At 41.9% G+C, this 25,115-nt stretch overlaps 1 protein-coding gene and 1 long non-coding RNA gene across 14 annotated transcripts in view; one reads left to right on the top strand and one right to left on the bottom strand.

Annotated features, from left to right (window-relative positions):
* The window catches only part of enox2 (ecto-NOX disulfide-thiol exchanger 2), a 290,823-nt gene that overhangs the window by 32,087 nt on the left and 233,621 nt on the right, over positions 1–25,115 (bottom strand). For all 13 annotated transcript variants that reach the window (XR_009790374.1, XR_009790375.1, XM_061786742.1 and 10 more), the window contains 5 exons: positions 24,870–25,103; positions 19,713–19,925; positions 15,338–15,444; positions 8,149–8,263; positions 2,506–2,693 (listed from right to left, as the gene is read on the bottom strand). Coding sequence is in view for 11 of the 13 variants with exons in the window: in XM_061786742.1 (XP_061642726.1) it covers positions 2,506–2,693; positions 8,149–8,263; positions 15,338–15,444; positions 19,713–19,925; positions 24,870–25,103 (857 nt within the window). In the remaining 2 variants the exon portion in view is untranslated. The remainder of the gene's footprint in view (positions 1–2,505; positions 2,694–8,148; positions 8,264–15,337; positions 15,445–19,712; positions 19,926–24,869; positions 25,104–25,115) is intronic.
* On the top strand, positions 3,829–8,568 carry LOC133484347 (uncharacterized). The gene is made up of 2 exons (XR_009790376.1): positions 3,829–5,763; positions 5,863–8,568. It is a non-coding gene; the product is annotated as an uncharacterized LOC133484347 (long non-coding RNA).

The raw sequence follows: 25,115 nt of genomic DNA, 5'->3' as shown, positions 1-25,115 counted from the left end.
AAGTCTTGGAACAGTAAGGTCAATTCCTTTTTTTTTGTTGTACACTGAAGACATTTGGGTTTCAGATCAAAAGATGACTATAAGACAAAAGTTCAGAATTCTAGCTTTTATTTCATGATATTTATATGTAGATGTGTTAAACAACTCAGAGCACCCTTTGTTTGAAGCCACCCACTTTTCAAGTGAGCAAAAGTATTGGAACAGACATGATTAAATGAACTTAAAGTGAATAACACTTATGGCATAACCCTTACTTGCAATAACTGCATCAAGCCTGCAACCCATTGACATCAGACTGTTGCATTCTTCATTTGAAATGCTTTTCCAGGCCTTGACTGCGAGGAAGTCCAGAGATGAGCCACAAAAGTTTTGGAACAAAGTTTACTGGACTGATGAGACCAAGATTAACCTTTATCTAAGTGATGAAAAGGCCAAAGTATGGAGAAAGAAAGGATTTACTTATGATCCAAAACACACAAGGTCATCTGTGCAGCATGGTAGAGGTAATGTCCTGGCTTGGGCTTGCATGGCTGCTTCTGGAACGGGCTCACTTGTCTTTATTGATGTTTTAACTCATGATGGTAGCAGCAGAATTAATTCTGAAGTCCACAAAACCATTCTGTCTGGGAGTTTACAGAAAAATCCATCCAAACTAATTGGGAGACGCTTCTTCATGCAACAAGACAATGACCCAAAACATATTACCAACAGAAAAAAGGATTTCATCAGGGGGAAAAAGTGGAAGGTCTTCGACTGGCCAAGTCAATAACCGGACCTTTACCCAAGAGAGCATGTATTTAACCTCCTGAAGAGGAGACTGAAGGGAGAAACCCCCAGAAACAAGAACTGAAAGGCTGCAGTCAAGGCCTGGAAAGCATTTCAAATGAAGAATGCAACAGTCTGGTGAAGTAAGTGGATCACAGGCTTGATGCCGTTATGCAAATATTAAATGTTAGTCATTTTAAGTTAATACAATAATACCTGTTCCAATACCTTTTACTTGAAAAGTGGGTGGCTGTTTAATACATCTAGATGTAAATACCATGAAATGAAAGCTGGAATTCTGAACTTCTGTCTCATATCCATCTTTTGATCTGAAACCCTAATGTTTTCAGTATACAATAAAAACAAAGGAATTGACCTTGCCGTTCCAATACATTTGGAGGGGAATGCATAGATAAACACCTCATTCACACTCACATTCATACCGATGGGCAAGTTAGAGTCTTCAATGAATGCAACATACCTAAATATTGAGGAATGTGGGAGGAAGCCGGTGTATACAAACAAATTTTACCCAGTAGATGCCAACATAAATACAGTGGTGCCTTTAGATACGAGTGACGAGTTTTTTTGAGATACGATCCTTCGTTACGCTGATTTTTTGCTCTGACTTGCAAGGCAGTATTAAAGATATGAGCGTTGTCTGGTGGCAGTCAACTCGACTCAACTCACTTGATAAAAAGCAGCAGTTTGGCAGATAGTGAACAATTCTTCAACAAAATTAGCCTTTAAGCTGTTGATTGCCACTCCCAGTAGAAGTTTACTGTCAAACTCAACATGAAAGAGAATCAGTTAATGATTATTTGCTAAAAACAATAAAGTTCATCAGTTTGAATATTAAATATCTTGTCTTTTTAGTGTATTCAATTAAATATAGGTTGAACATGATTTGCAAATCATTGTATTCTGTTTTTATTTATGTTTAACACAACGTCCCAACTTCATTGGAATTGGGGTTGTACATTGTCCCAGATTATCGCACTATTAGTCACTTTAAACTGCATACATTCCTTGAAGTCTCGGCGCCCTTTGCACAATGGTCATTGCACCGGACCATTGCTATATTAGTCATTCAAACCGCTCTAATTGCTAGAGGACTATGCATCTTTTTGCACAATTGTAAACAAAACAAAAACAAAACAAACACAAAAAAACATGTACCGGTATTACCAGATTACTAGCACCCTTTTATTGCCGAGTGGTTTTCTCAATGTCTTTATGTCTCAAAAATATTCTCTGTCTGTTGTCATACTAGAGTGGCTCCAACTACCAGACACAAATTCCTTGTGTGTTTTTTGGACATACTTGGCAAAATTGAAAGATGATTCTGATTCTGTACGTACTTCCTGCCATCTAATAGAAGACCATTCATTTGTCACTATGCCTCACTGGCATAAATAGATGAACAAAGATACATTATTTATTGTAAATATAATTTTTGGAGCAATTAAGTACACAAGTATATGCAGTAAATGAACAAGTCATTTAAATAGACACATTGCTCCATCTTGTGATCGGATCGGTGACCGGTTATCGTTTTTTTAAAGTCGCTGATCGGCCCCAAAAATCCTGACCGTGTCAATCCTAGTCTATATGTACAGTATGTTTGTCTAGTGATCAGTCCAGCTTGTAACCTGCCTCTCACCTATAGTCAGCTGGGATAGGCTCCGTCTCTCGTGATTGTTAACATCTTAATAATGTGTGTGTGTGCGCATGTGTTACCTTCTGCATGCCTTGCAGCGCCTGCTGCAGGAAGCTGAGCTGCTGAGTGTGTGTGCTGTCCTCCTCGCTCCTGATTGGCTGGTTCTTGCCCTGCTCCTGCTTGAGCAGCTCCACCTCATTCCGATAGGCGTCTAGCTGACAGCGCAATGAGTCGTTCTCTTCCTTCAAGGCCTCGGCTTGCAACACGCCTGCGTACACGTCAACAGGAAAACGGTACAATCAGTGGCAGAGCCAAAAAAGTTTCAGTGGGACTGCCAACGTTTTTTGCGATGCCCCTCGAAATACAATCTTTGACGGCGGGGAGTTGGGGTTGGGGTACTGATCTAACTTTCCCCCTTGAAAAGCAATCGTCTAAAGGGGAGGGGGGGTGAGAATGGAATTTTCTCCATTCTTCCTTGTGGGTATTTAGAAAGGAAACAACATTCACTGACACACAAGAGAGGGTGGCCATCAGGGTGGCCGACTCCCACCCCTGGCCACCCCCTGGCTACGCCCTTGGGCACAGTGACGAGTGGTCAACTGTTCGAATTCAAGCTATTTTCAAACGTTGCAAGCAAAACATTACAATGCCAATATTTTCAAGAATGTCAAGGACCCGAGGGAACACCTGAGAACTGTCTGATGGTAAAAAAAAGGAGAGAAAAAATATACCTGTGCAAATGTGTGTCATTTCCTGGGGTGTAATCACAATGCTTTAAATTATACCCCAGACAAGGAAAAAAAGCTCCCATGCAAAGAGCAATAGGTGACAGATGAACGGATGGTGTCTCAAAACCACCACCACCATCACCATCATAATCATCATCAAAAGTGAGGTTATGACCTTTCAGAAGAATGATGGGCCTCCTTTCGCTGTAGTTATGTTTTGTTGTTGCAAAGGCTTAAAGCATAATATCTTTAAAGATTTGGCTCCAACTAGCCAAGGCACTCTCAATAGAGTTTTCTGCCAAGATGGGCTGCCATAGTAATGCAACAGAGGGTAAACAGGAAGAGAGCAAAGTTTGTGAAAGTATTTTGAACTATCCATCCATCCATTTTCTGAGCCGCTTCTCCTCACTAGGGTCGCGGGCGCGCTGGAGCCAATCCCAGCTGTCATCGGGCAGGAGGCGGGGTACACCCTGAACTGGTTGCCAGCCAATCGCAGGGCACACACAAACAAACAACCATTCGCACTCACATTCACACCTACGGGCAATTTGGAGTCTCCGATTCATGCATGTTTTTGGGATGTGGGAGGAAACCGGAGTGCCCGGAGAAAACCCACACAGGCACGGGGAGAACATGCAAACTCCACACAGGCGGGGCTGAGGATTGAACCCGGGTCCTCAGAACTGTGAGGACGCTCTAACCAGTCGTCCACCGTGCCGCCTATTTTGAACTAAATATATACAAAAAATAAATGATATTGCAAAGTAGATAAAACAACAAACAAGCAGGGTTTGCAATGTTTTCAGGCTAGGATAGTTTGCTGCCTAGACGGGATGCCAGCGAAATCTTGAGAGAGTCACCAAGAAGAGAGCAAAGTTTGCATTGAGTTAACAATGTGCCAACCACGAGCCGAGGGTGCATTTAATTCAGGCGTAAATAGTCTGCTCCCTCGACGGGTTGCCATAGAAAGAAAGAGATATAGAGATACAGAAATTAAAACAATAAACAGAAAGGCAGCACAATTTGTGGGTAATTGGAAACAAAAAAAAAGAGAATTGCATTGAATTAATTACTCAACGTGGCAACAACTAGTAGAGTGGAATTAATTTAGGGCTAACTCGTTTTGCGCTAGACGGGCTGCGACAAAAATCTTAAGAGAGAGCAAAGGAGCAAAGTTTACAATGACTAAACAATGTGGCATCTGTTAGCAGAGAGCTACTTAGACAGGTTGCCATAGAAATTAAAACTGAGAATAAATAGGAAGGGAGCAACGTTTCTGGGTTATTTGAAAAAAATAAAAATGTATTGAATAAACAATTTAACATGGCAAGATTCAGCTGAGGGTGCTATTAATTCAGACCTACAATACCTAGTTTGTTTCCTTGACCACAGATATTGCCACAGAAAAGACACTTAAGAATAAACAGGAAGGACGTTTGTGGGAGAATTTAAAGATATGAATACTGCAACAGTCTGCCAGTGTAGCTGAATGTCACGAGTTCTGCTGTCTGTCAATTCAGCAAGTAGACATTTTGGTTTTAGTTTAAACAAAGCAGCCAGTATTTCATTGTTGAGATATTTTGGCACACTGTATAAATAAATACTGTGGAAAAAGACATATTTCTTAGGCTTCGTTGTTTATTTTCCTGATTTAGTGACCATGCCTGCTGAGCTGGAGCCTATCTAAGACACCTTTAATATTCAATATTCCTCACAACCCGTGATCAACAGCAGATTAGCGGCAACTGAAAAGACAGGATAATCCCAGAGCGTTTTGTCTGCCAGATCTCCACTGGACATATGACCCGACCTATCGAACAGAGCCAAAGGACGTGTTATTGTATGCTCGTCTCTGGGGAAGTCAACTGGAAGACGGGGAGTTGAAAAGCTCTTCAGGAAAGTGCAACACGTTGAGAGGAGATAAGAGACATTTTGCGAGTGAGAGCGCTACGTTTGTTGTTTGTATTTGAGTGTTGCGTCGAGGACTGTTGATGAACACTCCATGGGCATGATATTAGTCTTCTCGCAGGTTTGGAGCTGAGAAGTATTTATAACGCTCAGCCAGATTCAGCATGTTTGTTATTGAACAGGTGGCACTATCGACCCCCAGGCGTCCATGATAGGGTTCACGCTTCATGCACACGAGGGTGTTTCTTTCGCTTTCTATTTCAAAATCTGATGCAGCTCATCGATCGGTGCCTAAAGAGGTGGTGGGTCGGTGCAGGGCTGGGTGACCTGTTTAAAGGTCTAAAGAAACAGCGGGATGATGAGACGTTTGACAGCAAGCGCTACTTAGCACAACTAGAACGGTTGAAAATAGAGTAGTCAACGGCTTCACTTGCATACAGCTCCATGTTGATGAGCCAAGCTGTCATATTAGCAAATGGCAAAAATCAGGGCCATTATAAGGCAGGGGGAATGTTATGTACTGAATGTCATGTACTGCCCTGCAGTACCGTTTTGGAGCCTGGATGGCGCTTTGCGCCCTCTCGTCCTCTCTCTCCCCTCCCCTCTCTGTTTCAGCTTCTCCTCAAGCCACGCAACTGTCTCCAATCAACCATCATCACCACCTACATTTAAGCCTACCTGTTCCCGGAAATCCTCGCCAAAGTAATGCACCCTCTCCTAGCGGTACCACGAGCCACCGTACTCATGTAAGCTACTCAACTCCTTGTTCCCTTGTTAACTCTTGTGTCGCCTTGTTCCCAGTGTTCCTGACCCACCCCCCCATTCCTGCCAGCCGCCTGTTCTGTGCACTGCCTGCCACCTGTCCCCGCCGCTGCCTGTCAACACATCCAGGACCACTTACATAACCTTTGGTCAATAAACTGTTCATCATTTTACATCAGCCTGCGCCTGCTCTTGAGTTCAGCTACTTCACACACCTGACAGAATACTTTGGCCACTATGGACCCAGCAACTCTGGAAGCACTGAAGAATGCACTAACCCTCCAAGGCGCCCACATTGGACGACAGGACAAAATACTGCAAAGAAATCACCGAACCGCTCCACTCCCTTTCGCAACAGGTCTCCCTCCTTTCCCAACAGATGCAATCCATTCAACTCCCTGTAAGTACTCCTCCCGAGCCCGCCGCCTCTGAGCCACCCCGCTTCCTTTACAAAAAACATCATGTCCCTCCATCCGAGAGGCAGCTGAAGCGCCCGGGGAGCATTTCGTGGTATCAGTGTCTTGCTCAAGGACACCACAGCCGTGAGTCCAGGGGATGTTGGCGGATGGTCCAATCGGGGTCTTGAAGCTAGGTCCCCCACGGTGGCAGGCGAAGATCTTAACCATTGGGCCACGGCTGCCCAGGTCCCCAGTTTTCCTCTCAGGTCTGGAAGGAATTCTGCAAGGCGGTGGGCGCAGCAGCCATCTTATCCTCGGGGTATCACCCGCAGACCAACGACCAGACGGAGCGGGCCAACCAAACCCTGGAATCGGCACTCCACTGTGTGGCCGCCATCAACCCCTCCTCATGGAGTTCCTTCCTCCCATGGATTGAATATACGCTCATAATTCCCTCACCAACTCCGCTACAGGTATGTCCCCATTCATGGTTTGATACGGTTTCCAACCTCCACTGTTCGACCTACAAGAGCAGGCGGTGGCAGTCCCCTCCGTACAAGATCACCTCCAGAGATCCCAGGTGGTTTGGAAGGACGTTCGGGCAGGGCTGAATCGGTCCGCGGCACGAAACAAGCAGCTCGCGGACCATCATCGCTCCCCAACGCCCGAATACAAGGTGGGCCAATCCGTCTGGCTCTCTTCCCACGACCTTCCCCTTCAAACAGAGTCGCGTAAACTCGCTCCACGCTTCATTGGTCCTTTTCCCATCACCAAAATGATTAATCCCACTTCCGTCCAGTTAAAACTGCCACAGTCCCTAAAGATTCATCCCACATTCCATGTCTCGTTGCTCAAGCCTGTCTCCACCTGCGCCTGTTCCTGACCCACGTCATTCCTGCCAGCCCCCTGTTCTGTCCACTGCCTGCCACCTGTCCACGCCGCCGCCTGTCAACACATCCAGGACCACTTCCATAACCTTTGCGCAATAAACTGTTCATCATTTTACATCAGCCTCTGCCTGCTCTTGGGTTCAGCTTCTTCCCACACCTGACATGGAAGTTAACAATGTGGCAGCGACCAGCAGAGGGGACGTAGTATGCTGCCTAGATGGGCTGCCATTAAAAATAAATTGAGACTAAATAGAAAGGAAGAGTTTTGGGCGCTCTTATTCTATCCTGGGCTGACAGCTGCTGGCAGCTTTGAACAGCTTCATATGCACTTCCACACATTGAACTTTTCGTCTGCAAGCCTGAAAGGTGATGAAGGTCTGAAAATGTTTATGTCAGTAATTGCTTTTTTCAAAGGACAAAAATGGATATTTGTTTGTCTAAAAATCAACATCAGGTGTCATTTAGGTAGGAGGTTTAGTGCTTGGGTGCTGCTGTTTTGGGTTGCAACAGAGGTCAGATGGTCGAAGCAGTTAACTCTTTTAGGTCTACGAACTGATGTAATTGTACTTACCACCTGATTTTTTTGACGGACAAATGGAGGTGTGTATTTGATGGAGGAGTTTATTCGTTTTATTTGGGGCACGGCGTCTATTACAGCAGTGTTTCCTAGCCTTTATTGTGCCAAGGCAAAGACCAGTACAGTATGTTACATTAGAAAATCTTACACACCACGACAGAAAAAAGTCACAAAAAAGTATATAAAGTGCACTGATGGATACAAAGGGTAATTGTACCTTCTGCTAACTAGTGGAAAAGCATTTAATTGTTCTGTCATCACTAAACATCGCTGGCTTGGATAAACTATCATACATCATTTGCAATTTTTTTTCTCCCGAATCAATTCAATGAAATTGGATAATTTGGTGAATCACTGTATTAGAAGGAAAGCCACTATGAACTGCACTTTGTTTAAGGGAATGTTCATCACATTCATATTGAAAAAAAAAACATTTGTGAGAGGTCACTAAAAGGCATACCTGAGTCCTCGGAGTCTTTGCTGTCTGGTGCCTCCTCCATGTCGTCGTCGGACATCTCCATCTCCTCCTCGCGCCGGATGCCCATCAGCTGCTCGTTGTGGATGTTTCGAATCTCCTAGATGACAGAACATAATGGAGGGATAGCGTCAAAATTTGATTTCATAGTGCTGGCATTATGAGGTAAATAGAGGCAAAAAGTACACTATTTCAGCTGTGCAGCAGAATGACAGATCCCATGCTTATTTATTTAGAAATCACTTCATCCATGGTATGTGATGTTTCTGTACCTGTCCTCGGTTGTCCCCAGTTTTATTTCTATCATAGGTAGGAGCAGAACAATCATCTTTCTCAATTTTCACTTGGCTGATCAGTCCTCCAATGTCCTCTAAATTGATTAAAAAAAATATGTAATCTAACAAATGCTCATTATTATATAGCATGTGTGGGTGAAAGGTTCAGGCAGCACAGTGAGCTAGTGGTTAACACATCTGCCTTAGAGTTCTGGGTTCATGTTCCCATGCTTGCATGGGCTTTCTCCACATACTGCAGCCTCCTCTCACATTCCAAAAACATCAGAATCAGAATCATCTTTATTTGCCAAGTATGTCCAAAAAAAACACATAAGGAATTTGTCTCCGGTAGTCGGAGCCGCTCTAGTATGACAACAGACAGTCAATTGACAGAGAACACTTTTGAGACATAAAGACATTGACACAAAAAAAAAAAAAAAAAAAAAAAAAAAAAACAGTCACTGAGCAATGAAGGGTTGCTAGTTGTCTGGTAATGCTGGTACATTTAAAAAACATTTTTTTTGCAGTTGGCTTCAGTGAAGATCCTTCATAGTTGTGAATGTGAAGTTTTTGTCTCTATGTCCCCAGTGATTGACTGGTGATCAGTCAAAGGTCTACCGTCTCGCCCAAAGTCAACTGGGATAATGTGGAAAAGTGGCACAGAAGTGGACGGGCGGGTTAAATGTTGCGCTGAGATTCGTTTAGTTTTTAGAACTGCATATCGGGCTGGATAAAAATGTTGTCGTCATCACTTCTCTGTTGGGGACACAAGCAAGGTAACATGATCCCTGTGCTGGTGATGGCGGTGATAAGCGGCCCTCAATCGAGAGGCCATCAACATACAAGAGCAGAAGAGTCCATGCCTCCTGCAATCTGATGTGAAATTACAAACCTTTACAATCTCCTGTTCTTTAGATAGCTCTATTTCCTGTTCTTAAGTGACCATCAAGGGAGTCTTTTACCAGTTTTACTTTTGTTGTGACCTGGGAGGTGCCGTGCTCTCAGAGATGCCTGTCTGCACAACAAGAGTGTAACAAGAATTATTTGGATTGGTGTTCGCTTAAAAAGCTGCAATGTGGCGGTGTGCGAATGATGAAACATGATGTAGCAGTCGAGCACTGGACAGTAATCCCCTGCTATATTGTGGTTCATGTTTTGCGGTCCCGCTTTTAAAACATTAAAAACATTTTTTATTTTTTTTACAGTTGTTACTTATTTTTTATACTGTTTGTACAATATTTTTGTGTTACCCTTTGCTCTTGCTCTCTTTCTTAATATATTATGTTTAAATGTGTATGTTTTAACGGTGTGTTTAAAGACCTTAAAAAACTGAAATGCCGGAAATGCTATTAAAATATTGTATGCCTAGGGTTACTGTATGCCATATTTTATACCCAAATGTTGTTGACTTGGTATGAATGTGACACTACACCAAGAAAAATCATGAGAAAAAAAACATGACTTCTCTTCCCCCACTGATATCTATTTTGCAACAGGCGTCCTTACAGTATTAATAATAGAAAGCAAACGTGGCCATCATCATAAAATCAACAGACTGAATAAAATATTTCAAAGTGCTGAAGGGAGCTCAAAACAAAGTGGCTGAGAGTAGATAAACTTTGAACCATCTGTCAGCTGACATTTTTCAGACGGAGCCCGATGGCAGAGGTCACACACAAACACCTACAGAGACACACAACCATCTGCTGTATACACACTCACATCCACACACTCACACTAAAACGCTAGCGAAAGAAGGCAGCTGTAGTCTTGACTGCGCCTGGAAAGAAGGAGTGCAGCCTTCCAGTCACTCACACAGAATAGACACAACATGAGCGCCTGTGTGATGATCAACTCACTCACCTTGTCTCGCCACTGTGTTTCTGACACAGAATGTTTTAATCCAGTCAAACGCCACGCCCGTCTCTTAGTAGATATTTGGCTCTCGAGCACTCGAGTCCTTCTAACGCGCCAACGATGCATTACATAGCAGGAAGTAGCCTGTCATTATCTCACCTTTTATTTGATCTGTGATGGAATGTCGCCTGCAAAAATGAGAAGCAACACTGGCAGAACTGACTGTGGCTTAAAGGAAACCATTTGTACTTGTAAAAAACAAACAAAAAAAAAACAAAAACAAAAAAACCTTTCTTCACCCATGAATGCATCTCCTCCCAGGATGACACCACCATCATCAAGTCTGCTGATGACACAACAGTCATTGGCCTGATCACAGTTGGAAAGGAGATAGCCGAGAAGAATGAGGTAGCTCCGCTCGTGTCTTGGTGCTATGAAAATAATCTCTTTAAATGCTGTAAAGACTAAAGAGATGATTTTCAACCCAAGGTGGAGGAAAGCTTGCACCTTGCACCAATTGTCCTCAGTGGAACTCAGCTTCAAACTCCTCAGTAGCCACATCAGCGATGACCTCACATGGACCCACAACACAGCACATCATCAGGAAGGTACAGAGATGGTACTTCTTGAAGCTGAGGAAATTTGGAATTCCCACCCAAACTGCTCAGCAACTTCTACAAATGCTCAGTAGTCAGTATCCTGACCAATTCCATTACAGTATAGTATGAGAATCATACCGTACCGTAAAGGAAGGCTCTCCAGCTTGTCATTAAACCTGCACATTTGTGGAGTAGGCTTCACATCACTGCACCACATTTATGACAGCCATGCCACAAAGAAGGTACAGGAAATTATCAGAGACAACACACACTTTTCAAACTTCTTCCATCTGCCAGACGCTACAGGAGCTTCGCGGCCAGAACAACAAGACTAAAAAACAGCTTCTACCCCCACGCCATCACAATCTGTGAACCATATTGTGCAAATTTTTTCTTCTGCTTACTTGAATGTTTACACTGTGCTATACCTCTGAAACCTGCAATACTTGAATAGTCGAATGCCGAAATCTTTGCACATTACACAAATTGTTTTCTTTATCTTTCATTATTTTAAAATGTTATCTTTTCTATCTTTTATATCCTTTCCATAAGTGGAGGGAGACTATCAAAGTAAGCATTTCATTGATCAGTGCTACCGTTGTGTTTTTACTGTGCATATAAACATGTTGAATCTTGAATCTACTCCAAGGGATGTTGTTGATAAGTGGGTGGGTGTGAGACAGGGAGGCCAGATCGTCAGCAAAATCAACGTCATCGAGTTGTGACCAGAGGGCCCATTGACGGACATTCGCTGGTAGATGTTCCGGACGAGGGAGATGATCTTCTCAGGCACACTGTAGTTCCTCATTAGGTTCCACAGGATCTCTCTGTCCACACTATTAAATGCATAATCAGGTTGATGTGTAGGGAGGAGTTCCATTCTATTGAATCCTCTACAATGATGCATATGGTGGCAATCTGGTCCATACAGGATATATTAGGGGATACCGGGGCTTGTTGTTCTTTAATGCCTTGATGGCCCTTCTGACATCTATCGTGCTGGGTTTCTCACAGCTTATTGGTAAAACTGTGCCTGTTGGTGGTATGTCTGGTCTTTCTACTGGGGCAGGTTGACTCACGACGACTAAAGTGTTCAGCCCCTATTGTCCGCTGGTCCTGAATGGCAGGAATTGTCATGTAGAGGTCTTTCATATTTCCCTGTGTTGTATCTGTTTCTGCTTGTTGGGCAGGGTTTCATATGTAGGCCCTTCTGTCCTTTCTGATACATTACTTCACCTCTTTTTTTACCTGTTTACTTTTGCTGTTCTAGTTTTACTTGTGTTTATCTTCTCTGTCTTTTACTTCCATTCTTTCAGTTTATGGAGTTTTTCAACTGATCGTTGTCTTGTTGTTTTGTATACCTTTTCCCGAGGATTTCCTTACAGGTGCCCAGCCAGGTCTTTTTCGACTGTTGCCACTGAGTCTCGACATCTCCATCTCTAGCAACTCCTTCAGACTGCAGTGTCTGGTATCTGTTTTTGAGACTGACCTGGAATCTCTTCTATACTTCTTGGTTTCTTAAAAGTCCAAGGTCATCTTGTTGTTGTACTGTTAGTGGTGGAGTGCCTTTTCAGGGATTGCTTTGCAATCATCAGAAGGAGGTGGTGGTCTGTTGCTGCATTAGCTCCTGTCTTCACTCACACATCTTGACATGACCTCCTGAACTTTTGATGAACGCATATGTGGTTTATTTGATTCTCTGTAATATGATCCGGAGTTGGCCTTGTGGATGTTCTTATGGCGGAAGATGGTGCCTCTTATGACGAGTGGGTTAAGGGAACTGCAAACCTTTCTTCATTTTCAGTCATCTTGCCCTGTCCATGTGACTGTTTGTACTGTTCAGTAAATGGCTGAAAGTGTATCAGTAACTTGTCACTCTCCTTTATTTTCCACTTCACTCAAGCGGTTGCATATCTGAAGTTTGATCATAACTAATTTTGATCATAACTAATTTTGGCTCACAATAGATAAATAAAAGCAATGTCCAAGCAATGGCTTGTAACTCAAAAAGCTCTCGTACGTCAAGGTACCACTGTACTTGTTTTTTAATGGACATCAACAATTTATCAATACAGTAGTACCTCAACTCACAAGTAACTTGACTTACAAGTTTTTCAAGATACAAGCCATTGCATGGTGTTTTTTTTGTCTTTGACCTACGAGCAAAAATTCAAGATATGAGTGCAAGATGGTGGTAGTGCTTTCTTTTAACCTGTTTATTGCCACTCCCATTTGATGTTTACTGTTAAACTACACTTAAAACAAAGACAATTACACATTATGTATTTAACCAAAACCAAACCAATAACTTTGCCTTATGAAAGTCTGCTAGATTAATGCTAACGCACAATGGGAAACACCATAGTCATGCTAAGGAAACGAGCATCGATATGCAGTAGTTATAAACATAACTTATGTTTGAACACAAGCAGTAACAACACATTCAGACAAAAAAAATATATCAACACTCACAGTCACATATTTTTGATCCTCTCTGAAACACAACTACTATTATTCCAACTTGCAGCACTGACCGTTTAATTCTTAACATTCTATTTTATTTTATTGTTACTGTATGTTTTTATAAATTACAATACTGTAGAGTGCAATATTTCCTACTCAAAAACATGAAAAAAAATGTGGGTGTTTTTCTTTTTTGGGGGGGGGGGGGATTAATGACATTTCCATTCATTTCGGTGCTTGAAAGACAATTTGTGATACGAGTATTTTGAGTTATGAGTGTGGTCACGAAGCAAATTAAATATTAATATTTCGCTCTAAGCGTGTAGTGCATCTCTACGAGATTCTCTTTTTGAAGTAAACTATCCAACTAAATGAAGCTTTTGACACTATTTTAATTTATTGCGATGTAATTGTAGCTGGATTGGGATCTATTACGTCTTTTCTTTAGTGCTAATTTGTATTTACAGTATTTGCAGGATTAAATAATACTGAATAATGGAAGTGTGTTTTCCTTCTGCACATACTCAAACACAATCTAATTTCATACAAATATTATTTGCTGAAAAGTGGTTGTAAGAGAAAGACTACAAAGGCGTTTTTGCACCGCAATTCAATATGTAGGAATTTGTCATGATTAACTTTTTTATGAATGAGGCCTTATCTGCCCACAATGTTTTCTCCTGCTTGTTGACGGTCAGCTTAACCTTCCTTGCCTAGTATCAAAGCATATTTGAACAAGCGCCTTAGAAAAGGAAGAAGGCATGAATCCCTGAGGCCTTGTGAAAACAAAATGGTATTCAGGGACCACTCTGATGCACCCAATCTGATGGATCCAGAGACCACAATGGTCAGATGGAAGAAGGAGATGAGAAAAAGGGTCTTTATATCACATGTGCATCGAAGGAAACCATGCGTTTGCCAGTGTTGTACCTGAAATAGTTCAATGAATGAAAGCTCAGGGACTAGTTCATACAGTATTTTGGACGAAGTTGAACTGAACAAAGTGTATTTCTGCCTGATGGATGTTATCACAAATGCGCTCATTCTGGCGTCTTCTTGAATGGTGGTTCATTTTTGTTCATTACAGTGCCAGGTTTCGTTAGAGGTTTCCAGCAGAAAATCCAGCTAAACAAGCCTTCACATGTTGAGGGACAAACATCTTATTTGGTAACCCAGCCCGCAAAAGTAACATTTTGGAGTTGTGTGTTAGACTGTTTGTCCCTTTCAATAAATGGTTGAAAGTGCATTGGTGACTGTGGCTCTGCTAGCCCAAATGCGATGGCATTACAGTATCTTAAATAGTCAATTTTATTCCACTTCATTCAAGCAGAGGCATATCTGATGCTCGCTAATACTCCAAATTTTGGCTTGCAACACAAAGCAATAAATAAATAAAATCAATCAATCAATAATAAAAAAAATAATAATAATAAAAATCTACCAAGCAATGGCACGTAACTCAAAAACACTTGAAAGTTGGGGCACTAGTAAGTCAAGTTACCACTGTATGAGCTAAAGACTTACCAAACAGATTTGAACCATACACTGTCCAGAATGCACCACAATCCAAATTGGCATTAAATAGGATATAGCATCATGTTAATCGTTCTATTTAGCGAGGTAGTATATATATAAGACTTATTTATTGATACTGCAATGATTAGCTGAAAAAAAGTTGATTTAAAAAAAATAAAATAAATTGTACAAAATTACCTCACTTCTGGATTACCCTGTAGCTTGTTGCCTTCACGTAGGAGGCAAGTGATGAAAGATTTCTGGTGTTGCCAGATGTCCTGGCTTCATTCATGTACTTACTGTCAAACACGGACGGATGTGTCTTTTATGCTCACCTCTCTGATCTGAGTCGTGCTTTAACAATCAATTCAAGAAATAAAGAACTTTCCAGTATGTGAGGAACAGCAATCGCAACAGTCGGGTAAAAGGTCCCCCCCAAAAAATAACAAATGAAGTGGTACCAACCTCGGCTTGCTTGCGCCACACGTCCAAGTTCTTGCGCTGTGCTTTGGAGAAATGGTCCCATGCCTTTTGTTTGGAAGCAGCTTGGAATACAGACACAATCTGCTCAACTGCGGCGGGATGCAGAGAGAGGGTCATGGGGGGGGGGGGGGGGGGGTTGGGGTAGCAGAGACCATTCAGAGATCAGAGAGAGAGAGAGACAGAGGGCAAGGTGGGAGGAAGCAGAGGAGTGAGAGAGTGGAGTCAACTATGGGGGTCTTAAAGAACTGACTGTGTATGTGTGTGTGTGTAAGCATGTGGTCTTCTTACCTGTGAATGCCAAAGCATTATCCTGCAGTTGGATGGTCACATCTATATACGCTATAAGGACAAAAGCATTGGGACTCCACTTTTTAATCAATAATTAATCAGGGCTGGGACGAGACACCTTAGTTCCCAATGATTTCTTCATGCTTGGACAGTTGTATGCTTCTGGTTTCAATGGTAACAGTTAGGGGAAAGCCCTTTACATCTTCCAATCTGACTGTTTGTCAGTGCACAATGGTGTGCTAGGAGGACTTTGGTGTGGAAGAACTGTTAACCAGGCCCTCTGGCATGTACAACATCAGTGAGCTTGCCTGGACAAAAATTCCACATTGTTGTAAAAAGAGAGAACTTTCACTTCCTGTTAGGTGTGCTAGCCACATGTGCCAATACTTTTGTCCAAATAGCATAATTTCCACGTGTCCCAAAATGTAATCATTCACTTTTCTGACATGTTGATTTAAAACATTTTTTTAAAAAGATCTCAGCTCATCAGCATCAAATGTTGACCCCCCACTATTTTAGAATGTTTAGCTATACAATGGTTAACCTCTTTTTTAAACTTGTATGACATGAGTTAAATGGCGCTTAAAACATTGCCTGAATGGTTAATAGAGGTTTTATACTGGAGGCAGTTTGCTATTGAAACTGATTAGTCTTTCCACAATAAATTCCTCCTTCAAATTGATGCCTCCGTTTTCCCCCTCAGGAAAAACAATGTGTAAATATCTCAGTCTACAAACGCTATTGTTCACACAGACATGAAACACTTTGATGCCCATTTAAACTCTGTTGTGAACCAAAACAACAGAACATACCAAAGAATGTGACCAGTCTCTCAGATGAATTCAAGTGATGAGTCTTACTGCATGTTGTAAACAAGTTTGTTGCGCAGAATTAAAGATGTTTTTACATTATCCAATTACAATATGATTGCTCCACAATGCTGTGTGTATACATATGTTTGTGTTCTGGTGAGTTACAAAACGTATTAGTAACAACCAGTCTGCATTGCAAATCTATCTTTAATATTATTCTGGAACCTCTCCCTTTGGACGAGTGGCGCGGTATAACCTGGATTGGTCGTCAGGCAATCGAAAGGCACATTTAGACGAACAAATGTTCACACTCACATTCACACCAACAGATCATTTTGAGTCTTCAATGAACCTACCATGCATGTTTTGGGAATGTGAGAGGAAGCCGGAGTACCTGCAGAAAACCCCCGCAAACACGGGAGAACATGAACTCCACACAGAAACCAGAGTTGGGGAGGAATGTGCTACATTTGCTCCATTACATTTACTCAAGTAGCATTTTGGATAAACTGTACTTGTCAGAGTAGTTTTAATGCAGCGTAGGTTTTACTTTTGCTTGAGTATTTATGTTAAGTATTTTTCCTCCCTTACAATGATTTAGCTACATGCCGCTTGTTACTTTTATTTATCAATTATAGCTTATTTATAAAGTATTTTTTCATGTACGATCTATTTGTTTAGACTACGAGTTCCGCATTGGGCGCTGTTTGCGCCAATACAACGTAACCACTAGTGACGTTTGACTCTCGTATACCAGTCAAACAACACAAGGCTGTCACATGACCGCACACACCGCACTTCTATAGGGCTTTGCTTTGCAGGCATAGGTATGAGGACTAGATAGGCCGCCCCGGCTAATTGACATGCCTACGTGGCGGCCATGTTGCGAAGGTCGTCGTTCCCACTGAAGGCAACGGTGCCCGACTGTGTTTACATTTCCATCCATCCATCCATTTTCTGAGCCGCTTCTCCTCACAAGGGTCACGGGAGTGCTGGAGCCTATCCCAGCTATCTTGCGGCAGGAGGCGGGGTACACCCTGAACTGGTTCCCAGCCAATCGCAAGGCACATATAAACAAACCACCATTCGCACTCACATTCACACCTACGGGCAATTTAGAGTTGTCAATCATGCAAGTTTTTGGCATGTGGGACAAAACAGGAGTGCCCGGAGAAAACCCACGCAGGCAATCTCGCTCTCACGCACGCACGAACGCACACACACACTAACACACACAGCAATATCAGAATTTGCACATTCACTTTTTATTTAGTTATTTTAGTTTATTTGATGTTCATGTGCTGATATTAAAAATAACTCAGAAGTTACCATTTACTCAATACTTGAGTAGTTTTTGGAGGACTACTTTTTACTTTTACTTGAGTCATTATTTTCAAGTAACAGTACTCTTACTTGAATACAATATTTGGCTACACTACCCACCTCTGACAGAAACGAGCTGAGAACATTAAGTCCCAGAACTGTGAGGCAGATGTGCTAAGCACGTTTCCCACCGTGCTGCACTGCAAGTGGCATAGGATGGTTGTTTTTAACCCTATGACACAGTGAGGACAAAATCTACTGTCATGTCGGCGGGGCTACAGGGGACAGTATGGGTGGTTTGGGAATCCCACAAGTCCTAATGCATACAAGAGGGTTGTCAATAAGACCACCAGATCAGAAGCACGTGTCCATGCAGAGTGGCAAGCAAGAGATCAATTGTGCCATTCCATGCACTCTGTAATTTGATGGAGCTGATCGATACCGAAGGCAGCGAGAGTGCGCTCGTGTTCACGGCTTCCACGCTAGACAAGCAAGAGGCTGCCGTGCTTATTTCGCTGGTGTTGATTAGGACTATTTATCTTCTCTGGAACACAAGATGCTTTGGAGACTTTGTAATTGTTATTTCACAGCTTGTTCAGCACCACAAATTGTATAACTTACAATAACAATGTGCTTTAGTGCTGCACTGCAAATATGAGCTCAGTGTCGTGTTACCCAAAGTGATTAAAAAAAGATGGAGTTTATTTTTATTTTTTTACCTTTACCACCTTTATTTGGACAAATGCATTCTTGAAACACTATTAATCACTATTACGGGTATATTTAAATTTATATCAAGTGAAACTGGAGTTCAAAACGAAATGAAAAGGACTATTATAGTGAAATGCAGAGAAATGGCAGAACTGAGTCAGACTGGGTCAAACTGAAAATCATGACACGCACAAAATTGTGGAACGATCACGTCAGTCTACTGGAACATTACGTACATCATGTGAGCTCATCTTTAATGCGGCAAAGGGAAGTGGTTTACAACATAGACTAAGACTAGTGCACTTTCATTCACCTGCTTTGATAAGTGCTGCTGTTTTGGTTTGGGACAGAATTCAAATTGGCTTCGCATTTAACTCTTGAATATGCATGCATGAACAATAGCATCGATGGACAGACGTTTTTTCTTCTTCTTTCTTCTCTGTCCTTCATCTAATAGAGGGATGGACGCTATTTTAGCATTATAGGAAGCATTATACAAGGACTAAAACAGAAGCTGCTGACAAACACTATCTGATGACATGTAGCAGCAAGCTCTGGTAAATTTCAGGCACTATAGTCCACTATTTCTATTTTAGTTGTGATGCACTCGCACATACGCAGATGACACAGATTTTGTATTTTTGAGTGACAATAAGAGTTGTTTTCTAAAGCGTCCACTTTGAGAACCTGTTTTCAAATATATTGGCTCCAAAACGAAACACATTTTTAGCATTTTTTGTTAAAACAATGCTATACATGACCAAGTCCTTTTCTTTTATTTTTTGCATAGCAGTAGTTTATATCAAAATATTCACTATCCATCTGTCTTTTACTCACAACGATGCCGCACAAATTGATCAGAACCAAAAACGACAACTGTTGGGTTTCCTTGAATAACAATACCTCGATGTTACCTGCTGCTGGTCAACTTACCTGTGAGTGAGTCACCGTCTCCCAACAACAAGCAATGACACACAAACAAAAATACTTACTGCTGTTGCAGCATTCAGAGCTTCACATACCATTGTCCCTTGCACAATTTGTGTGTAACATCTTTTGATCCAATATACCCTGTGCTAGATTTTTATCACTGGAAACCTATATCAAACCATACACCAAGAAAAAGACTGAACTTATTCACATTCCTTTTCCATTTATAGTTTATATTGTGTATTTCATCAATGGACTCCTTATAAAGACTTTCAAAAAGGTTTGACACTCACACTGAGCCAGTATACCGGACAGAGCAGTCTTGAACTTGTCCTTGGCCTCCTCCATCTCCTTCTCATGCTGGCTCTTCTCAGTCATCAGGCGACGGATGTGACTGTTGGACGACTGGATCATGGAGTAGAAGTTGTTGGCGTTGCGGCGGTTGACTTCGCCACGTTCCAGCCAGGTCAGGAGAACGCGCACCGCCTCGGCAAATTTGCTATCATCTGGTTAAAAAAGGGATGCGAGAAGGCAGTCTGGTATTATTATATGGCAAGGGACTGTCACTGTTCACTACTATGGAAGGCTTTTCCACTGTACTTGACTTGACAAAATAGTTGGGACAGTCAATGATCGATTGGTCAATTAATTGATAGATTGATTTGTTTGTTATACCAACATTACATAAAGTAAACTTTTGTTAGCATATTTTTTTCTGGGAAACCTATCCTCCGCTATTCCCTGTAAAACACACCTAGTTCTGTATTTGTTGCTTTTTTTCCTGTAATGCCCTAAAATGACACAAGATGGCACCAAAGGTCTGGCTAATAGTAAAGTAGCAATCAGTTAGCTGAATAATTGATTAATAAGAATCCTGTCGATTGTCGTCGCTGTTGATGCATTTTAAACTGGGGCTGCTTTGCTTTTTCAGGGCCTGAAAAATTTATTGTGCTTTATGGAACAATTCATTCTGCTGTGAACCAGAAAATCCCACAGTCGAATGTCTGGCCATCAGTTTATGCCTTCAAATTTAAGTGCTCTTGGCTTATGCAGAAGGACAATGACCAAAAAGATACCAGCAAGTCCACCTATAAGTCGCTAAAAAATGAGTGGCTGAGTTAAAGTTGTGACTTAAATCCAATTGAGATGCTGTAACTTAAATGTTAAGTTCAAGCTTCCTCCATTATGACTGAATTACAACAACTCTGCAAAGCAGAGTGGGTCAAAATTCCTCCACGGTGAACAGTCATTACTTGTTATCACAAACACTTGATTTCAACTTGTTACTGGGTTCAGGGGGAAACTACACTTTTCACATAGGGACAAAAATATTTGGATTACCCCCCCTAATACATAAAATCATCATTTAGAAACTGCAGTTTATATTTATTTGGGTTCTCTTACTGAAATATTCAAATTGGTTTGATGATCTGAATAATATCTGAAATCAGAAAGGGGGAAAATACTTTTTCCAGCACTATACAGTGGGTATGGAAAGTATTCAGACCCCCTTAAATTTTTCACTCTTTGTTATATTGCAGCCTTTGGCTAAAATCATTTGTTCATTTTTTTCCCTCATTAATTTAGATACAGCACCCCATGTTGACAGGAAAAAACGGAATCGTTGAAATGTTTGCAGTTTTATGAAAAACGAAAAACTGAAATATCACACAGCCATAAGTATTCAGACCCTTTGCTCAGTATTTAGTAGAACACCCTTTTGAGCTAATAGAGCCATGAGTCTTTTTGGGAATGGTGCAACATGTTTTTCAGACCTGGATTTGGGGATCCTCTGCCATTCCTCCTTGCAGATCCTCTCCACTTCTGTCAGGTTGGATGGTGAACGTCGGTGGACAGCCATTTTCAGGTCTCTCCAGAGATGCTCAATTGGGTTTAAGTCAGGGCTGTGGCTGGGAAATTCAAGAACAGTCACTGAGTTGTTCTGAAGCCACTCCTTCGTTATTTTAGCTGTGTGCTTAGGGTCATTGTCTTGTTGGAAGGTGAACCTTGGCCCAGTCTGAGGTTCTGAGCACTCTGGAGAAGGTTTTCATCCAGGATATCCCTGTACTTGGCCGCATTCATCTTTCCTTCGATTGCAACCAGTCGTGCTGTCCCTGCAGCTGAAAAACACCCACAGCATGATGCTGCCATCACCATGCTTCACTGTTGGGACTGTATTGGACAGGTGATGATCAGTGCCTAGTTTTTCTCCACACATACCATTTAGAATGAAGGCCAAAAAGTGTATCTTGGTCTCATCAGACCAGAGAATCTTGTTTCTCACCATCTTGGAGTCCTTCAGGTGTTTTTTTTTAGCAAACTCGATGTGGGCTTTCATGTGTCTTGCACTGATGAGAGGCTTCCATCAGGCCACTTTGCCATTAAGGGCCGACTGGTGCAGGGCTGTAGTGATGGTTGACTTTCTAGAATTTTCTCCCATCTCCCGACTGCATCTCTGGAGCTCAGCCATAGTGATCTTTGGGTTCTCTTTTACCTCTCGCACCAAGGCCCTTCTCCGATTGCTCAGTTTGGCCGGACGGCCAACTCTAGGAAGGGTTCTGGTCGTCCCAAACGTCTTCCATTTAAGGATTATGGAGTGCACTTAGGAAGAAGGTTTTTCTCCAGGATATCCCTGTACTTGGCCGCATTCGTCCTTCCTTCGATTGCAACCAGTCGTCCTGTCCCTACAGCTGAAAAACCACCATGCTTCACTGTTGGGACTGTATTGGACAGGTGATGAGCAGTGCCTGGTTTTCTCCACATATACTGCTTAGAATTAAGGCCAACAATTTCTATCTTTCTCTCATCAGATCAGATAATCTTATTTCTCACCATCTTGGAGTCCTTCAGGTGTTTTTTAGCAAACTCTTCTGTCGGGCCACTCTGCCATAAAGCCCCGACTGGTGGAGGGCTGCAGTGATGGTTGACTTTCTAGCACTTTCTCCCATCTCCCGACTGCATCTCTGGAGCACAACCATTGTGATCTTTGGGTTCTGGTCGCCCCAAACGGCTTTCATTTAAGCATTATGGAGGCCACTGCGCTCTTAAATGCAGCAGAAATATTTTTGTAACCTTGGCCAGATCTGTGCCTTGCCACAATTCTGTCTCTAAACTCTTCAGGCAGTGCCTTTGACCTCATTATTCTCATTTGCAATCATGCAATGTGAGCTGTAAGGTCTTATATAGACAGTTGTGTGGCTTTCCTAATCAAGTTAAATCAGTCTAATCAAACACAGGTGGACTCCAATGAAGGTGTAGAACTATCTCAAGGATGATCCGAAGAAATGTAAAGCAGCCGAGTTAAATATGAGTGTCACAGCAAAGGGTCTGAATACTTATGGCTGTGTGATATTTCAGTTTTTCTTTTTGAATAAATCTGAAAAAATTTCAACAATTCCGTTTTTTTTAATGTCAATATGGGGTGTGTAGATTATCGAGGGAAAAATTTACTTAAATGATTTTAGCAAATGGCTGCAATAAAAAAGAGTGAAACATTTAAGGGGTCTGAATACTTTCCGTACCCACTGTATCCAAAATGACATTGGATTCAGGGAATTAACAAGTGCCCTTGTGGGCAAGCTGACCTTTAAAAACAACAGTGTTTTTGCTTTGATACAGAACAAAACATCCCTGAGGGTTTGAAGAGCTGACAAGAAATATGAAACAAACCTGCTGGGAGACCTCCCCCACCTCAAAGTTATTGCGCTTAAAAAATAAATCAATAGGGTTCTTGATTCTGATATGGGCCAGAAGGTTTGATGGAATTCTGTAGTGTATTGTGTCGGTGACAAGAAAAGCACGGGGACGGCTTGAGAAAAGATGAAAAATTAAATAAAAAGGACAGGTGAGTGAGTAGAAAGCTGGCCTACAGGATGAAAGGGAAAACACAAGCGTACACATGACATATGGCCTTTCACATACATATACGGAAGGGGGTTCATTTGTAGACTGTCAGCTTGTAAAGTGCATCTCTGAGCTTGTTGCCATCAATAAGCAGGGATTTTTTTTTTGGAAGAAGAGGAAGAGGGGATTCCCTGCTGCACCCCCCCCCCCCCCCCCCCCCACACCCCCTCTCATTCAAGAGAAAGCATCATTTCAAATGAGCCAGTGCCAAGCGATTAAAAATAAACCCTTGGCCTGGGCCGAGATGGGAGAGCCAAGAAAGACACAATGATGGAGACTGGCTTTCAAGTGAAGGGTTGTTGTGTTAGCAGGGAGCCCGAGACTAAAAGAGACCTGGAAGTGTCAGCCCTCATTAGGGAAACAAGTTTGTTCAGCCAGAAACACAGAGGGGACACTACAGGAGTGTGTAGCGAGGAAGAGACAGGCTTGGAAAGGGCTCGCTTTACTGTATGCGTTCAAACTGGAAGTATTTAACTTGTTACTTTTCAAGATTGGAACCTCCAAAGGGGCACGACTCAAAACAGTGCTGCAATTTGGAGTTCATTCAGTTGAATGGGTGGCTGACTTTGAACAGAGCCAGAACATTCAAGTTTATAAGATGGTGAAAAGGTGAAGGGAATTATTAAAAGCTCCAAATACCAGTCACTGTTGGCACAAAACCGCCAGGCTTTCGCTAGAAAGTAAAAATATCCCAAAAGGACATCTAAACCTTTTTTGGGGTTCATCTGAGGCACTTTAATTGGTGGCAGTTGTGTGCTGACTGGATGGATGGACGGACGGTTAAATCTAAACATATTCCCATCCCCCGTTATAAGAGGCTATGCACAGTTGTGCAACCACAATTGTTTGTTTTTACATTCCCTCTCAAAAAGATAATAAAATAAAATACTGTACGAGACTACAATTGTAACCTTATGGGAATAAATTTTTTGAGAAAAATGTAATAATTTAAGAACAACATTTAAGTCAGATTTTTTTGGGTTAAATAAATAAAAGAACAAAGGCATAATCTTACAAGAAAGTCATATTTTTTTACTGGATACAAAGCAGTATTTTTAGAACAAAAATTGTAATCTTATGAGAATAAAGTCCTAATTTTTTGGGGGATTTTTTCTTAAACATAAGACAGATATGAATCAGAGAAGAGAACGTGAAGAAATATTTTCTTTGGAAAACAAAAGGGGAATACTACAACAATGTCTTAATTCCAATAAAGTCGTAATTAGATCCGATTAATACCGTGTTTTTTAGATAGATAAAAAAAACTAAACTATGCATTGTTATCTTATGAGCGTAAAGTTGTCGGACTACTTTTAATCTTGTTGGACGGTTAAGAATGTGAGCGGCTTTACAGCTAATAAAGGTTTTAAGATGGTGACAATTTGATCCAGGAACAGATTCATTCACTTGATATTATTTCCTATGGTACAATTGCTTTAAAATAAGGAGAACTTCGAAGTCAATCAGCATACTGAAACTTATTGTGTTTGACTTTGGAGGGTCCAATGTTGTGCAAAATTATACTATATTAATACGTGATACAAAACCTTTAATTTTGTCGCCCAGCTGGCTGCACTCGTGCTCAGAGAAGTGCACAATGGGGGGAGGCGAGGGCGGCCGGAGGCGGTCCTCCTCTATCTTGCGTCGGTGCCGCTCCTCTCTGGCCATCATGCGCTGGCGACACTCCCACTCGTAGAGGTCGTCCCGAGCCTGGGCAAAGTCCACGTGGAGGCGCCCCGTGTCTTTTTTGTCCGTGCTGGAGCCCAGTCGGATGCGATAACCTTGAGAGACAA

The sequence above is a fragment of the Phyllopteryx taeniolatus genome, chromosome 10, assembly GCF_024500385.1.
Source record: "Phyllopteryx taeniolatus isolate TA_2022b chromosome 10, UOR_Ptae_1.2, whole genome shotgun sequence".
Classification (NCBI taxonomy): Eukaryota; Metazoa; Chordata; class Actinopteri; order Syngnathiformes; family Syngnathidae; genus Phyllopteryx; species Phyllopteryx taeniolatus.
This window is presented reverse-complemented; position numbering and strand designations above follow the sequence as displayed.